General features: G+C 44.0%; 1 protein-coding gene across 5 annotated transcripts in view; it reads left to right on the top strand.

Annotated features, from left to right (window-relative positions):
* Window positions 1-18,153, top strand: part of ZFYVE26 (zinc finger FYVE-type containing 26) — a 68,033-nt gene that overhangs the window by 11,137 nt on the left and 38,743 nt on the right. For all 5 annotated transcript variants that reach the window (XM_042849326.2, XM_042849327.2, XM_005306678.4 and 2 more), the window contains exons 8-18: window positions 1,327-1,415; window positions 1,711-1,871; window positions 7,901-8,107; window positions 8,842-9,498; window positions 10,351-10,440; window positions 11,258-11,326; window positions 12,744-12,895; window positions 14,322-14,520; window positions 15,090-15,353; window positions 15,527-15,646; window positions 17,892-18,056. In XM_042849326.2, coding sequence (XP_042705260.2) covers window positions 1,327-1,415; window positions 1,711-1,871; window positions 7,901-8,107; window positions 8,842-9,498; window positions 10,351-10,440; window positions 11,258-11,326; window positions 12,744-12,895; window positions 14,322-14,520; window positions 15,090-15,353; window positions 15,527-15,646; window positions 17,892-18,056 — 2,173 coding nt within the window. The remainder of the gene's footprint in view (window positions 1-1,326; window positions 1,416-1,710; window positions 1,872-7,900; window positions 8,108-8,841; window positions 9,499-10,350; window positions 10,441-11,257; window positions 11,327-12,743; window positions 12,896-14,321; window positions 14,521-15,089; window positions 15,354-15,526; window positions 15,647-17,891; window positions 18,057-18,153) is intronic.

Raw genomic sequence — 18,153 nt, forward strand, 5'->3', positions numbered from 1 at the left:
AACTCTAGTTTTGTGCTATTCTTGGTAAGGTAGAGGGGTCTGGTGCAGTGAGCTCCCAAAATCCTAAGAACCAGTTCACTACTGGGTCCTCGGCGGCACTTCGGCGGCAGGGGGTCTTCACTTGCTCCGGGTTTTCGGCGGCATTTCGGCAGCAGATCCTTCACCCAGAGCGAGTGAAGACCTCCCCGCCCCCCCTGCCGCCGAAGACCCGGTAGGGAACTGCGCGGTGAGTACAAGTCGTGTCTCCCGCCACCCACCCGTCCGACCCCAACCCACGTCCTGCCCCCGACTATCTCTCTCAGAACCCGCAACCCATCAACCCCCACCTTGTACCCTGACCACCGCCTCCCAAGACCCCCCACCCTAACTGCCCCCCAGGACCCTACCCAACTCACCCCACTCCCTGTTCCCTGACTGCCCCAACCCCATCCCCCACCACCCCGACAGACCCACGAGACTCCCACGCCTACCCAATCCCCCCTTTCCCCGTCCTCTGACCGCCCCCCTGAGAACCTCTGTCCCCTCCAACCGCTCCCTACCCCTTATCCAACCCCTCCTCCCAGCCCCGGCCCAGCTCCCTTACCATGCTGCTGTGTAAGGATGCCGCACAGCCCCTGGAGCTTGCAGCCCCACACCCTTACCCAGAGGTGAAAGTACGGCGTACCGGCAAGAGCTGGTGCGTCATACCGGGGTGGCCCGGCTTCCCCAGGGGGCAATTTAAAGGGCCTGGGGCTCCCATCAGGCCCTTTAAATTGCCAGCAGGCCCTTTAAATTGCCACCAGAGCCCCACTGCTGGAGCCCTGGGGTAGCGGCAGCGGGGCTCTGGGGGCTATTTAATAAGTCTGGGACTCCCGCTGCTTCTACCGCCCCAGCCCTTTAAATAGCCGCCGGAGCCCCACTGCCACTACTCCAGGGCTCCAGCGGCTCTTTAAAGGGGGGTGGGTAGCGGGGGGCTCCAGGGGCTATTTAAAGGGCAGGGCTCCAGCTGCCTCTGTCGCCCCGGTCCTTTAAATAGCCGCGAGAGCCCCACCGCTTCCCCAGGGCTCCAGCGGCTCTGTGGGGGGGGTGGGGAGGGAAGCAGGGGAGGGGCTGGGGGAGCCTCCCCAGTTGGGAGCTCAGGCGGGCCAGACAGGACGGTCCTGCGGGCCGGATGTGGCCCGGGGACCAGAGTTTGCCCGCCCGCCCCTTTAGGAACCGGTTCTACATTGGCTTCTAAATTTAGCAACTGGTTCATGTGAACCGGCTCCAGCTCACCACTGGTCTGGTGTAAATGTGATCTCTTCATTTTATGTTAGCTAATGCTAATTTGCTCGCTCTCTCTAACAGGGTCTGTGCAATGATTCAGTATTAAAAGAGTTCTGTGATGGGCTGTGGGCTCAAGTGGAGGTTCTTGAATGGTGCATACAGCAAAACAGGTAAAACAGCCAGAAGCACTCTTTTTACTAACTATGTATTTTGACAAAGGCTCCCCACGTAGCCAGAATTGCATATGTAGAGGTTTAATATACAAATGCCAAGTATACAATATCTATGACATGTCTCCCTTAGTGGCCATAAGCTATAGAAACTTGATGTTTGTCTACATTTTTATTTAATATTTTTAAATTCTCAAGTTGAGTCAGTGTTAAAACTGGAAGAACCTTGGTGTAGACAAGGTTCAGGAGGTGGACCCATTTTCACCATTTTGATTAGTCTTGCTTTTTCTTGCAGTATTACTATCCCAAAGAAGATTCTTTTGCAACACTTGTACAGTCTGGATTGCCACTCTGCACTCTACTCTCTTCATCACCTCACCAACCTTCTGGCCCTGAATGAAGAGGATGTCATTGAGCTTCTTCAGAAGGTTCCGGCCAGAGACCAGCAGACTCAGGGTAAATGAGCAGGAATGTGATTGCAGAAGGATACCTTTAAGAGTCCACTCAGCATATATCTTTAAAATCCTCATAATGCTGATAGTACTCCCGTCTGGAAGGATCAGTGCATACAACTTGCACTTCGCAAATAATAAACATATCATTTAGCAGAACTTAAACCCAACTCCATAGGGTGTAGGAAAGTGATTCTCAACAATTTCCATTTTAAAGGAGAACTGTCTCCTATGAGAAGGTTATGAAACCCAGTTCCAGGGACTCTGAAGATGATAATTTAACTTTGCACATACATGATAGCATCTTCCACCAGAGTACTTCAAAAATATTTAAGACTTTTTTTTCTGAGTATAACTTAATAAAAGTTGTCAAGGCTGATTCCCCACTCTGGTACTTTGAGTGCAGAAGGTTGGGGCCTGCAAGGATTCTAAAAATTAATACTGGCCACTTCAGGCTGATATTAAACTCCCAAGGTCACAGCTTCTCTCTGACCTTGGATGGGTAGATGCTGCCACCACTCAAGTGCAACACTCCTCCCCTTTTGAGAACCCAGGGAGGAGCACTTGGAAATTCCTTCCTGTGGGGTACCCTCAATCCCTTTCACACACACCCTTCATGGAAAAGCTGAGAAAGAAAACAAAGGAAATCAGCTGTTGCCACCAGCTAATTAAACAACATATGCACTAACCTCTTAGGAGACACACAAACCAATTTTGTTCTTAAAAAAGGTCAGTTTTATTTAAAAAACAACAACAAAAAACATTTGGAACTTAGGCTATTGCTAGAATTAAAAAGAGCAAATATAATAATTAAGCATCAAGAATGGTTTTCTTGAGGTCCAGCTTAAAGGTTACAAGCAAAACAAAAGAATTTGGGGGTTAGCACAGAGGAGTCCATAAGCCAATAAGAAATAACCCTAATTGCGTCTTCCTGATTTACTTGCATATCTCGGGTTCAAATAAGTAGTTCTAGGTATGATCTGATGATTTTCCATACCTGGCTTAAAGCTTCTTACAGCATTGCTGCTATGTGTCTCCTCTCTCCAGAGAACAACAGACAGACAGATAAAGGGAAAGTTTTTTTTTTTTCCCAATTTTAAAAAGTTTTGGCTCTTTTGGTCAGGTGCCCGCTCACTTCCCTGTACCTGTGCATGCAGGCAGACTTTTTCCACCCTTTAGAGGTAAAGCAAATAGAGAACAGCTATAGCTAACTGGCTGGCTGGGTGTCCACAAAAGGGATCTATACCCCCTCATTTATCACGAAAGTGAATTAATTTTAAAATCTCATTTGCTTTTCACTGTCCTTTCCCTACATATTCTCAGCTTGGAGAGTGACAGTAGACAGGTCAGTTTCTCTATGGCTCACATGCACAAGGCTCTTGGGTTTCAGCTTCCAACTGGAAGGGAAGATTCAGTTATATTTATAAAAATCCATACTCATTTTTTAAAAATTCACTGACGCACAAAACGCCATGCCATTTTCTAATGTTAGGTTTTGCAAAAGCCTCTTAAATTTAACCTTAACATTTGGCCCTATGCTAGCCAATGGAGTGCCCATTTTAAATAAAATAAAGAAATAAATCTAGGCTTTGAAATTCCTTAGATTACTATGTAATATATGTTAAAGGAATTTTCAAAAGTTTTTCAGAAGCGCCTGTTGTGCTTGTATCTCCAGTAAGTGAAGCTAGTATCTAGGTCAGTGGTTGCCTCCTGGCAGGGGCTCTACTTGATGCACAGTAGCTTTGACTCCACAGAAAGCACTGAAAACTGGAAAGCTGCCGACTCTTGTGAGGTGTCTTGGTTTTTGTTTTTCCCCTGCTTGTGGGAGTTGTGTGTGTCTGTGTATGGGATGTTTTTTGAGTTGTTTAAATGAACCAATAATTTTCAATGATAGAACTTGCAGTAATGCTGAATCTGATTTCTTTTGCTTTCTAAAAGGAAGCCAGTTCTTTATCTCCTACCACAAATTGTCAAGCTGGTGGCTTCCTATTTTTTAATATTAAATTCCTAACTTTATGTGTGTGCTGATGACAGGGAGTTGGGGATCAAATAGTGCCCCTAATGAACAGAGGTTTATCTCTGTCTCCCCTTCCAGCTCCCTACACCTGTTCAAATGAATGTTTGTGAGACGGAGGAGAGGTAAAGGTTGGTCATGGGATAGGCCTAGGATGAAACCCAACCTGGGGCATTCTTCTGGGTTCTCTCCCCTCCCCCCCCCCCCCTTTTCCCCCCCTTTCAATTATATTGTAATTATCTCACACAGTCAGCAAGATCTTTCTTTTTTTCTTTCAAGGCCTGTTGTTGAGACTTATTTTGAGGCTGTGCCATTACATTAACTTAGTACATTATTCCTCTCTGCAGATAGATGTTTGTTAGAATCTCAGTTATAATACTGGACTCCACCTTTAAATGCCTGCTGATGAAATACTATCCGAGACCTCTCTGGGGCGGGAAGACTCAGGCCACTTAGATCTGCCTGACTCATGCAGCTGCACAGAAGGATAATTCTAGCTCTGGTTTCACTTCTCTAAGATCACTTGAATTTACAGAACTAGCTAATGAAAATTAAACCTTCCCTTTTCTTCCAGCTCAGTGGTGAATTAAGAGACTTGCATTTAAAAGGAGTGCTATGACTGTGAATTCTTTTACAGTTCAGCTTCCTAACACAGTATATTTAGATAGCGTATCCTGAAACTGAAAGAGTGGGGGGAGGGGAAGCCTAAAAAAAACAGAGTTTTCTACTCTGAGGATGACGATTAAAAGGGTAATTTGGGTGAGCCCAAAAATAGCAACACATACCATGAAAAGGCTTCCACCCACTTCGCTTCCTTCCTGTGCATGCACCTGTCTGCTACTGCCTCAGTTTAATTTTTGCTGCTCTTGTTACTTGTTAACACCTTATTACAAGGTCTGGAGGAAAACATGCTTCTGAGCTTCCCCCTCAGATCAGTGTATCAGGGTGATCTCTCTTTTAGTGCATGAGACAGTATAATTGACCATGAACAAAACAATGAAACTGACCAGACACAAAGTGCTGTCAAATGCACAGACTGGAGTATGGGTTATAGGACACCTGGCTAAAACACCAGAAGTCACCTTTCCTAAACTATCATTCCTGCAGTTGTTACTACCTACAGAACTACAGTGGTGGGAAGCGTCAGGAAAAAAAGACTAGTCTAAAGATAGACCTATTAGCAGCTGTTGCACTTCTGCTTCCAATGTGGAAAGGACCCAAATAAAGTGTTTCAGTTATAATGGTGTTCGGAGACACAGTGAGATAAATTATGTTTGAATAGTCTGGATGAAGACTTTTTCTGGAAAGCCATGTGAGTCAAACTCTGCTCTAGTCTGTGTGGTTGTCTGCCCTTATGCATTTCTGAAAATCTCCCACCATTGTTTTAGCAAGAGAGGATGTATCCTTACAGACATGAGACTGACGTTTTTATCACTGCAATGGCTAACTGTACTGAGTAGGTGAAGGGTATGTCAACATTGCAATTAGGCCAGCAACGGGGGTTTGTGTCTGCTGACTCAGGCTTATGGGGCTTGGGCTACGGGAGGCTGTCTAATTGCTGTTTAGACGGTCAGACTGGAGCCCAGGTTCTGGGACTCTTCCCCCATTGTGGGGTCCTAGAGCCTGGGCTCCAGCCCAAGCTCGAACATCTACACCACAATTAGACAGCCCTATAGCCCAGGACCCATGAGCCCAAGTCAGCAGACGCAGGCCAACAGCGGGTATTTAGTTGCAGTGTAGACATACCCTTACAGGACAGGATGGTAAAAACACTCGAGTATTGTCTACATTCCACCCTCCACCATTGCTACCACCAGTAGAGCTGCAATGATGGACCTTAGGCTGTGCTTACACTGGCAGATTTATTTTGTGTAAAACTCCTTAGTTTTATGGTATGATTCTCAGAAAATCTGTGCTCATGGTTTTCATGGAAACAATGCTTGAGCACTCTGATTAACATAGTTAATCACTATTCTAGCTAATGCTGTTCAGCTCCCGGTGTTTGGACAGGACCATAGGCATTATGTGATTCCAGTATATTGGTTTGAATAGTTCATGAATCCCCATGCTGCACTACCAGCAGGCAGATGGACTGGCCCAGTCCTTCTATTAAAAAAGTACTACTCTATTGTACAGTAGTGGTCCCAAACACTGCAGTAACATTGTTTTAAATGGTAGTGTTTGGGACCACTACTGTACAATAATGCAGTATCTATTAGAAACCAATACATTTATCTACATAGGGAACATAAGTTGTACTGAAAGCAGAAATATCATAATATGCTACTGCCTATGTGTTTGGTTCCCTGATGAGCTAGTAATAACTTGTACATGGTATTCAGCTCTGCTGTTTTAATGTGATAAAAAGGGACCACATTTTTAGCATGTGACACCTTTCCTGCCCCCCAAACAAGCTGAGAAGGGCGGGGAGAATTCGTGGGGGAGACCTTTCAAGTTGTTGGTATCTATCATAAAGAAACCAAAAGGGTATAATTTCCTTCAAATCCTTTACTGGTCACCTTTAATCATGCTTAATAGTCATTCATAAGTGTTGTTCAAGTGGGGTAGCGCCCAAACTAGATTTTAAAAGTTTAATCAGCCAATTTTGTTGGAGTCAAACTATAATACAGCTAGGTTAATACAAATTCTTTAGAGCAGTTCATAAACTAGTTTGGCCACAAAGTCTGCACAAGGAAAATCTACCATGTTGCAGGACATGTTATAACATGCTAGCATTCAACCTGGTTAAAATAAGGTTTGACCTTGCATTGTAAATGGATCAACACAACTCCATCCTATCTACACTGCAAGGCCAAACCATATATTGAATGTGTTTAACTCTTCTGTGTTGTAACCACATCCAGCCACACAGCTCTTTTGGCAATGTTTATACTAGGATAGATTTGCTTAAATTTCCCACTGTTGCCAAGTAGGGATCTTGTTCTCTGTTCTTTGTTTCATATGTTGTTAAATCATATCATGGAGGAAGGCTGGGGTGGAGGTCAGCTGTGGAAAGCCACCTATATAAGAGGTGACTGAAGAAGAGTGATTGTGGGGTGCACAGGGTCAAGGATGATGATCAGGTATAGGAAATGGCAAGAAGAAAGGGCAGAGCTACTCATGGGAGAAGGAAACTAAGAGAGCATCAAGATTACCTGAATTATCAGAATGTAAGGAAGTAGCAGAAGATGAAATGGGAACCAAGCTGTGCCAGGGGCTTGAAGAGGTGATATCTAGATATAGATATAGATGTGAGAGAGAGTTTCAAGGAAAGCAGACAACGTAGCTGGCATAGTAAACAAGGAAGATGATTTTGATAGCTGTATGTTGGAGGATATTGAGGGTTGTGATGTGGAACCTGGAGAAAACGGAGAGGAAGAGATTGCAGTAATTGAAGCAAGAGATAAAAAAACCAAGGGTTTAGAAATAGAATTGGAGAGGAAGAGGCAGATTTGAGATGTAGAGAATTTAGCAATAGCCAGGGTGGAATAGAGCATAAAGCAGATGGAGGAGTCTTAAAACACAGAGATTGGGAACCTGTGTGACAGGAATTATGGGAGAATTGGCTGTGGAATTGTCTAGTAAATAATTGATTTGAGGTATTTAATTTCCTGGAAGCATGTCTACAACTTGAAATATAAGAATTAAAGGGCACCTCTCAATTTGAAAATCTTACTTCTGTCAGAACACTTTGACCCTACTATATCACGAGTACCCTGTAAGGAGACTATCCCAAGACAAGTTAATAGGGATGTGGGACAAAATTACTTTTCCTTTTTAAATTGTATTTACTTTTGTGTAGTTTTCACTGTCTTCTGCAGTATAATTTGTTAGTTTCCCTCCTGCTGAATATTTGTCCTCTTTATAAACATCCATACAGAGAGGGCAGAAAAATCCCTACTTTCCTTTTCTAAAAGGAATTCGGGATGGAGGGGAACTTGAAGACCTGTTAGAAACTAGAATTAGTCAATGTCCCTCAAAATATGTGAGAACTTACCCTCCCATGTTTCACTTTGCAGCGGTGCCAGTTCCCAGCTTCCTGAGTCAGCAACGCAACCTGGTGCTCTTCCGGGCATTTTGCGCCATGAAATACGCAATCTATGCACTGTGTGTGAATTCACACCGTCATTCGAAGTGCAAGGACTGCATGCACACCCTTCTCAGTGACCTCCCTGAGGACTCGACCCCTCTTAAAGAACCACCAGGAGATCGGCCTCCTTGCCTAGGTTTAGTAGCTTGTACATATCTAGTTGCTAGATTCTGTGGATTGTAATTTATTTTAATATTACACTGTGAACATCTATAATTCCTTTATCCAAAGAGCTCAAAACACTTACAAACAAATAAATCTCTCAGCATCTATGTGAGGTAGAGAAGTGTTACTTCCTACATCTATTACTATTAAGTGTAAGATACCTACCTTTGTAAAGTATTCTAAAATCCTTAGATTAAAAACATTCTATAAGGGGAAAATGTTAGTATTAATGGGATATTTTAGCTGGGATTTTTAAAAAGAGCTTGATATTTTTGTAGCTAATGTTGTGGTTACATGGTCTTTCTTAGTGGCAACAAGCTATAGAAATGTGCTAAAATGGACGAAATCTGAGTCTGGGCATCAGGGCATAAGGTGGTCACTGTTGGGGTCAGAGAGGAGTAATTCCCAGTTCCCTCATTGCACATTTAGATGCTTTATCAGGAGAGGAAGGTTCACCTCTGAACCATTAGCGTTAGTTATAGCTGGAGGCAGGATATTGAGCTACATGGACCAGTGTTCTGAACTGATATGGCAAAGATTCTTATAAAAGTCCATTGCCATCTTGTTCTTTAATGGCTCTCTTGGTTCCCATTCTTGTAACTTTGAGCACCATTGTGGAATCAGAAAGTGGGTAGGGGAGGAGGAAACAATTCCTGGAAAATATTTTAAGTGTGTTTTTTATTTATTTTTTTATAACACATACAGATTGTCCAGCTATTTTTCCTCAGTATCTTGCCAAGTGCCAGCAGTTCTTACGGAGTGTCCCTGCTCCTCTGCATCTGGAGCTTCTGGAGAACATCTTCTCCCTGCTTTTTGTCTCCTATAGTGACCTCTACACAGAGACTTCCCTGCCTGAGGACTATGCAGAAGAGGACTATATTGTGAAAAATTGCTGTGGTGCTGGGAACTTGGATGGTGGTGCCAGCCGAGAGTCTTCCACCTCAGAAAGTCCACAGCACCCAGCAGAGCCTGAAAGGAAGGCAGAGAGACGTCCTCAGGCCCCCCGGACAGTCCACCATGGTACCCAAACTCTGGTTGGCTCAGAATTAAGTGGGGAGACCTGTGAATCCTCCAGGCTGAGCTGTCTAGATCTGAAACATTTTGCCAGTGGTGTCAATGGATTTTTAGTGGATGATCTGGCAGTGGATGCCATCCTCAAGATGCTCCTCAACCACCTGGAAGAAATTAAGAATTCTCTCCCATGGGATTCGAGTAACGTGCCCCATGAGGAGCTGGAGTTGGTGGAGTGCTTGAATTTCTCTGTGAATAGAGATGTCTTTGGGAGCAGAGTGCTGCAGTTCTCCAAATACCTCTCTGAAGCTCAGTGGCGATACAAAGTAGTGATGAGTAACAGAAATACAGGTAAGATCCACTGGGCTCTCAGTAGCACCAGCTTGGTGATCCTTGAATTGAAAGATCTTCAGCAGACGTGGGAGAGGAGCTCATTAATCTGGTGGGCTAGTGTACTGGTCTTTAGTGTAGCCAGCAAGTGACTGTTTTCTCCGTTTCTTCTTTTGTCTGCTTCACAAAGTCGCTACATGATGTGGATGGCTGGAACCGTCTGCTCTAGAGAGGCCCAGGGCTGGGAAAACAGTAGGTAGTGCAGGTCAGTCTTGAGGTGTAGTGCTAATGTCTTCTGGAACCTGTGTGGGCTCAGACTTAGCAGAACGTTCGTGGAGCTGAAGTGTTGTAACTGTGTTTAGAGCAGTTCATAAACTAGTTTGGCCACAAAGTCTGCACAAGGAAAATCTACCATGTTGCAGGACATGTTATAACATGCTAACATTCAACCTGGTTAAAATAAGGTTTGACCTTGCATTGTAAATGGATCAACACAACTCCATCCTATCTACACTGCAAGGCCAAACCATTTATTGAATGTGGTTTGGCCTTGCAGTTCTTTCTCCAACGAACCTGACTCCTGAGGGTGTATTAAATATTAGTTTCTTTGAGCAGAGCCCAGGGGCAGTAGCATACTGATAGGAATCACAGAACCTTCCTTGGCATCTGTGGACAGATGAGTCTGAACTTCTCACTAGGGCATTGCCCTGGACCACACTGGTGTGTGTCCGTCCTTATTTGTACTAAGCGCCTAGTTTCTTGATATGTATCTGGCCTTTTTTTTTTTTTTGTCATGACCAGTTGCCAGTCAGTCCATTTGTATGTGTATAATAATGACTCCTAAAGAAATCACTAAGACTGCTACTCTTTCAGAACATCAGCTTGCAGCCTCTAAGAGACACTTCTCCTTAACCAGATGCTCCAGCTTGAGGAAGCGCCGTCAAACTCAAAGATGGAGGATGGGTGAGTTAAGAAATTGCCGTGGAGGCTGCATTGCGAGTGCATGTCATGTGACCTGGATAGGAAACTAATTGGTGGTGTCTTGAGATGAGTGGCTCACGGGACTGGAAATTGGCCTAGTATTCTATCTCCTCTAGCTCTCTAGTCAGTGTCCTAGATAGATACAATTGGTGTTCTGTGTGAAGTGTGGCTGGTCCCAGTCCAGTACCCATTGGTTAGATGTCGTCATTCCAAAATCCACCTCACAATTAAAAGGCAACACACTTAAAGCTGATGCATGGAAATAATTCTTTCTATACATATGATTACTCTGTGGAACTTGCAAGATAATTGTGTTTTTAAAAAAAGGAAAAAAAAGAAAAAGCCTCCCCTTTTCTCCCCCCCCAAAAACCTATTTATGATCATGAATGAGCATAGCATCTGCAGTGATAGAAACTCGGATAAAAATTACTGTAGCCTTTGAGTCTCCTGCCTCAAGACTTAAACTGATCACCTTGCGGGGAAGAAAATCTCACATCCTTTTTGGCTCTCAAACAACATTGTAGAACTAGGACTATTCTTGGAATGGGAGTGGTTAAGTTTTCCTTTGAAGCATCTGACATTCTCCACTATCGGGAAACCAGACTGGATGGCCCACTCTTCTGTTCCAGAGTGAGTGTCTTCTTTAAGTGATGGCTCATGTCAAGACCACATCAGTGGTATCTTACATTTGCCTAATAAACTGTGTTATCCCCATTGAGCTCTTTTGCCAGAAGAGGAGCTTTCATTGCCCTGTCTGGGTCCGATATATTTCTCATGCTGTTTTTATTTTCCATTTCAGATTGTAAAGAGGGAACTTCAAGTCAATCACTGGAGAGTACAAGCAGTGAATTGAGCACTAGCACATCAGGTACTAAATTTAATTGAAAGGATTTCTTTGTTTTGTTGTTACACAATAATATAATGCAGCACTGGCATTAACTGATTGGTTTGTGTATATTACTGCTCTGTGCAGGATGGAGTCATTAGACTTTCAGACTTTCTCCTGCTAACAGAGATTCTAGGTTGAATACCATGGACCTGTTCTTTTTGGAACAGGAAGATCAGTATTCTCTTGCTGCTTCTGTGATTTTGGAAATGGCTGTGTTATGCAGTGTAGTGACAATTGTGAATCTCTAGGAGGCCACAGACTTGTTAGAATAAAAAATATTTAAATTCATAAAAAGGCTTAAAGGACTGCAACTGCCCTCTCCCAAACACTGGGGTACCAGGGCCCTGAATTGTCTTCTCCCTCTTATTATTACAATATAAATATATATCATGTACGTTTAGCAGCTAATGCGTTAATACAGAATATGTATGTGCTTGGATGGAGTTATGGTTGTGGTAAGAGCTAGAACTGTGACTCTTGCTCTTGTACCTTTAAAATATCACTGATAAAGTCACACTAATCCAGAGCCTGAGCTGACCCCAAATACCTTTCTAAGGCATCTGGCATTGTGGTATCTAAGTGCCATGCTGACTTCATTGATGGCGGTGTGGGCTCATCACCTCTCAAGCCCATGGGGTTTTTGCTTGACTCATGTCTGTTGGGGAATTGTTCTGGAATGCTTTGTCTGAATGAAGCTGTATTTAAAAACTCTGTATTTTTCCATGGCATACAGAGTCTGTTGGACCCGAAGTTGCCTTTCAGCTTCTTTGTCCAATCAGCAGTCACAGTTGGTACTTGACAGAGTGCCTGTCACTTCAGGCTGATCTCACAAGCTAAATAGGAATAGACCAGGTCAGCACTTGATTAGAAGACCATCAACGAACACCTAGAGTTCTATATCAACATCGTTGTCTGAGACCCAGCCCTCTGCTACTACTGGGCCAGTGCCCCTGCTGATTCCTGGGGATGGTCGGCTTCTGGGAGGTGCTGTCCTTCAGGTGAATTGTAAAACTGAGGTCCAGATCAGTAATAGTTATTGAAGATCCCATGAAAAGTATAACAGTAGGATTGTTAACTGAAAATGTTCTTCACTTTCTGGCCTAAATAGTTGTGTGATGCTGCAGTGCCTATTAAACAGGGTCTGCCACAGAGGCAGGTGATGGGTGAACTCATCTCTGTAAAGTGCTTTGGATTCTTTGCAGTGGGAGGCATTATATGTAATCATGATCAGCTGGATGTTGGTCACTTAAAGCAGACAATACAACCCCTTACAACTGTTTTGTAAATCCCGCTTCAAATTCCCCACCTCCATATTAAAGCCGAGAAGCATTGGTGCCTGATGAAAAGTTTGTTTCCATTATAACCCAGCATGTTGTTTTCCTCTTTGCTCTTGTAGAGGGAAGTACCAGTACTGTGTCTGGCTGGAGTGACCTGGAATGTAGGCTGAAGCCTCAGCAGCAGAACCTCCTCATCCCCATGATGCTCTCCCCACCTGAGTCGCTCCTAGTCTCCTGTATCCTGAGGGGGAACTTTATAGAAGCCCATCAGGTAAGTGTGTGTGATCATTACTAAATAAAACGTGGAAACGGCTTCTGTATGGAAGCCTGCACTGGTGATGACTGAGGAGATTTGTATTGAATTTCTACTGTGTCAGCCAGCTGGGTTTTGAAGGACACACAAATGTGAGGGAGAATGTTTTCCAAATTCAGGTGTCCGAGGGAATCCAGCAGCAGGAGGGAAACAAGCATCTAAGCCACTACCCTCAAGGAAATTTTTTCTCTTTTAAAAATACCCTCTTTTCACCTGGGTTTTCAAAGTTTGCAAAGACTTTACCAGGCCTGGGCCTAACTTAGTGTTCCAACTGGGTGAGGGAGAAGGTGAGGAGCCCATGTGTGAAACACCACTATTGAATGAGAGGCAGTATTTGAGCTATTTTTTTTGGTCACTGATCCAAAAAACATGACTCCACCACATTCATGCCCAGTTGTAGTATGCAAAGACACACTGTAGTCCCCTAGCTGTTGGCTTGGACTGGTGTGTATGGCACACTTGCTTTATGGGCAGGTGAAGGTGGTGTGTTTTGTGGCCAAGCTGTTGGAACAGGAGGCCCAAGGTCTGTGTGCAGAAGTGTCTGCCATTGACTCCTAGGCCCCTCGTTTACATGTGCAATTAGCCAACTTGTGCATGTAATTGTGCCTCTATATTGCCACACTCAGTTACAATTGCATGTGCATTTTTGCATGTAGCTTTCAGGCTGCCTTTCTGAAAAACTGACCTGAAGTATTTTGGCAGTTGAATCCTCAAGGAAGTGCAGTGGCCTGGCTAAGATTGAGAGGGACATTGTCAAGTGCTTTTGCATAGTTACCCTTGCGTCAGCAGTAGGTAAATGTCAAGCCCTTAAATAATTCCAGTTAGCAAACATGGTATTTTTATTTTCCTCTCCTGGGGCTAACAGATCTGTTGTGGTGTGGTTTTTGTTGTTGTTGTTGTTGTTGCTACTTTGTGTCTCTACAACACTGATGTTAACAGGACTTGGAACAGGGTTTAACTGATGTTCCCCCTGATGGTTGTGTGGGTTGCTAATGTAACTTTAGAATATTCTAGATGGTATTCCCTGGCTGATGAGAACTAATTTACACTGTGGGACTAGCTACTTCATCCTTTTAATGTACAATGTATTCGAGTCTTGTAGCATCTTTATAAGTTAGTTGTTAAAGTGAATCCAAATCCAGTGTTATGGCCTCAACTGAAGGCAAGCAGAGCTATATAGCTATAATTGCAAAAGCGTTTCCATTATAAATCCCTGTTTTCAGGCATCTATAACTTTCTGAATAAAATTGCCACGTGGGCTGAAATTACTCATGTTTGTTTTCAGTTGAGGCTTTTTTTTAAGTTTAGTAAAATGTTATGTAGCCTTTCAAACAGTATTTTGATGATGTACGGTATTACTTGCATTCATTACTACCTGTGACAGGTGGCTTTGATGTTTAATCTGGAGTCTTCGGGTTGCTATGGTGAGCTGGTTTTCATGGAACGCTATCAAGAGGTGGTGCGGGAGCTCGCAAAAGTGGAGCACAAAATTGCATATCAGTCAGCTGATGGTATTGGAGGCATCAGGAGATCTGGCAGTGGCCGCTCAACGCTTCAGGCTATTGGGAGTGCAGCAGCGGCAGGTAAGGATTGAATGATTGAATCCTACAAATTAGAGATGGGGAATCTGTCTAAGAGGTGGAAAACAAATAAGGAAGAACAAGAGCTCAGATGATACAGCGGTGACTGTAATATGATTGCTTGGAGGAATAAACTGGCCTTTTTACATTAATGGCCTAGAAAATGAGAACAACAGGGAGCTGGCAATCTATGAGTAACAGTTATTTAAGGCTTTTAAAAACTGGAGATGACTGAGGAACTTCAGAATAACCTTACAAAGTTGCAAATCTGGGCAACGTGATAGATGATAGTCAATGTTGATGAGTACAAGGTGTTGCATATTGTCAGAACATAGTAAACTATTCAGACTGTCATGTTGGTGGGTTCTAAATTAGCTGTAACCACTCAGGGAAATTAACCAGGCATCTTTGTGACTAGCTCAGTGTGAACCTCTGTTCCATATACAGCAGTGGTCCAAAAAGCTGACCAGATGCTGAACTGCATTAGTAAAGGACCAAAGAATTATCCATTATGGGACATTGAATATTTGTTCAGTTTAACCAGTGACTGCATGTTTTGCTGGATTGTTTAGGTATGGTATTTTATTCTATCTCGGATGTTACTGATAAGTTGCTTGCCACCTCTGGAAGCCTTGTCCCTACTCTCCAAGACAACTTTTGGACTAGCAGCATCCAGCTGGAGCATACAGATCCTATGAGTGAAGTTGTGGCAGACCTCAGCCCTTCAGCAATGGCAGCATTTGACTTAGCTTGTACTCAGTGCCACCTGTGGAAAACCTGCAAACAGCTGTTGGAAACAGCAGAGAGACGATTACATAATAGCCTTGAAACAAGGGGTAGGTTTCCCTTTTCTCTGTTCAGCTGTGTGGGATTTGGAAAAAATGCCTGTATGCTCTCTCTAGTTTTAAAATAACTGTAGTTCATAGTAACAAGGAGTTTTAATGAACTCTGTCATATGTCTTCCACCCTCAACCCCTACTTTCCCTCCCTTATCCAATGTTGTTTGTAGGCCGCAGACTCGACTTCATTCTACTGCACTCTGATGGCATAAGGGGTTTCCCAGCAGTTCTTCAACAGATAAATAAAATTCTTAACTACCCTTGCATGTCACAAGGACAGTCCAAGTCAGGTAAGTATTTTCCCTTCTGCATGTTTTGAAGTCTTGTTTTTTGTTGTATTGGTTGCTAGTTTTCTAGGGCTAAGGAGTACATGTGCAGACTTTGTTGCTTCTGAAATGTCTTTGTTGTATACTGAATTGGTATCTATTCCCTTTGTATTATGGAAGAGTATTTGTTTAATGTATCAGCAACTTTTTTGGGTGTACTGAAAATCCATAGACTGGATTTGGCCTTTACCACAATGGATAAGTAAATATAGCTAAGTAGTTGTTCATTAAACAGTCTTCCAAAGATTTCCATAAAGCACCATGGAAAAATATAGCTTGAGATGTGGAAGCCATCGGGAACCGCTTTTAAAAGATCTTAATATAAATGATTAAATTTGATGGGTTTGATTTTTAAAACTTGGAATGACAAAATTTGTGTTTTCATGTTTTTATCTGTGGCACAGGCATGCACTAAAACTTTCAGAAGCACATACATGCATCCCTCTGCAAATGAGGTTGACTGCTGCATGAGTAGTTTTGGGTACACATATACACCTCTACCCCGATATAACACGGGTTTGCATATAGCTCGGTAACCCCGGGGCTCCGACAGCGGGGCTCAGGTGGCGCTTTAAAGGGCCCGGGACTCCAGCTGCTGCGGGGAGCCCTGGGCCCTTTAAATCACTGCTGGAGCCCTGCTGCTGCTACCCCCGGGGCTCTGGCAGCGGGGCTCAGGTGGCAATTTAAAGGGCCCGGGGCTCCCCGCAGCCGGAGCTCCGGGCTCTTTAAATCACCGCTGGAGCCCTGCTGCCGCTACCCCGGAGCTGCGGCAGCGGGGCTCGGCCAGCGATTTAAAGGGCCCAGGGCTCCGGCTGCTGCGGGGAGCCCTGGGCCCTTTAAATCACCGCTGGAGCCCTGCCACCGCTACCCCAATATAATGGGTTTCACCTATAACGCGGTAGGGATTTTTGGCTACCAAGGGCTGCGTTATATGGGGGTAGAGGTGTACATCTATCTTTGAAAATCTAGTCCAGCGTACAAGATGTGAAAAACTGATTTGAGCTGGGTATGTGGCTAGGGAAGAGAGGGCTGGAAGCAGCAGGCTCCTTCCCCAGAGAGGGAACCAGAGAGCAGCAGCTTCTCAGGAAGGAAGGCAGAGCAGAGCTGAAGACTAGAACTGCTCCTTTCATTGGAGGGTAATGGGAGCCAGGAAGCAAGGGGACGTGAGTTTCTACTCTGTTTCCTAAGGGTATGTCTACACTGCTGAGTAAGCCCAGGGTTTGAACTCAGGCTCAAGCCTCTAACCTCCTTTCTGTCTGCCAACAAATCACGCTAATCCAGGGCTTGGATCAGGAACCCCACAAGGGTGGAGGGTTCGAGCCTGAGTCAAGCCAAGAAGTCTGCCAAAAGTATTCCACAATCTCATGGTCTGACTTTCTTTGGCCTCTGGACAGTCAAGTTTGGTGGACAGTCAAGTTTTTCCACACTGCATCATTAACAAAGGGCTAGAGTGGCCACATTTTGGAGGATGCTAGGAAATCTGAGATATGGGTGCTTGGACTCAGGCCCACATAATGCATGTGCTGGAGCCCCAGGCTGGGACAACAATTCCTAACCTGGGGTTACAAATGAGTGTAGATGCTCAAGTCCTATGTTAACAAACCTGGGATCTGTTAACTCCCATTCTACTAGCCCAGGGCTTACATTGCAGTGTAGACATACCCTAAAAGGGCAGATGGGAGCAGAGTGAATAGTCTGGGGGCTGGTCATTAGGGAGGCGCACAGAGACATAAAACATGGAAAAGAAATTTAAGAGCACAGTGCAGAGAAAAAATGATTTGGGTGCAGGGAAGAGGGGAGAAGAATTACAGGCAACAGACATGAAAATAATACCTTGGGGAAAGAGAGAGAAGAATGCACTCTAACAGAAGAGGAATTAAGCCAAGGATGGACAGTTGACTGACGATACAATTAAATACAATACAAAATTGTCAGCCCTTTAAACTACAGTGCCTCTGGCTTTGGGAGGGCATGATAGCACAGGTATCTTTATCTTGGCTTTTTACACTACTTTCTCTGGCCTCTGAATTCCCACTAGGAAAATTTAGCTCTGCTAGCTACATCATCTCTATGGCTTAACCAATTCAAAATCAGTGCACTTGGGTAACTAGAAGTGTAAGGCTTCTCCTCTTTCTGTGTTTCTTCTAGTTCCACAAGACTTAGTGACTAGCATTAACTATCATTATTGTTGATCTTTGTTTCTCAACAGAGGTCTCAGATGAAAAAATAAGTAGTCAGTTTCGATGCAATATTGTGGACCTTCTGCAGATGTGCTACCCAACTCTGACTGAGGAGTGTATTGCTAATCAGATTGTTTTATCGCAGAACCTAGATCAAGTCCTGCAGACACTGACAAATGTTGAAGATTCCGCAGGTGAGTTTCATGGGTTCTCTTAGCATTAAAGACTCTTGCAGCCATCTTTGTGCTTGTTTAAAAGAACGAACTTGCCTAAAACAGATGTAAAGGGATA

This window comes from Chrysemys picta, chromosome 4 (genome assembly GCF_011386835.1).
Source record: "Chrysemys picta bellii isolate R12L10 chromosome 4, ASM1138683v2, whole genome shotgun sequence".
NCBI classification, from domain to species: domain Eukaryota; kingdom Metazoa; phylum Chordata; order Testudines; family Emydidae; genus Chrysemys; species Chrysemys picta.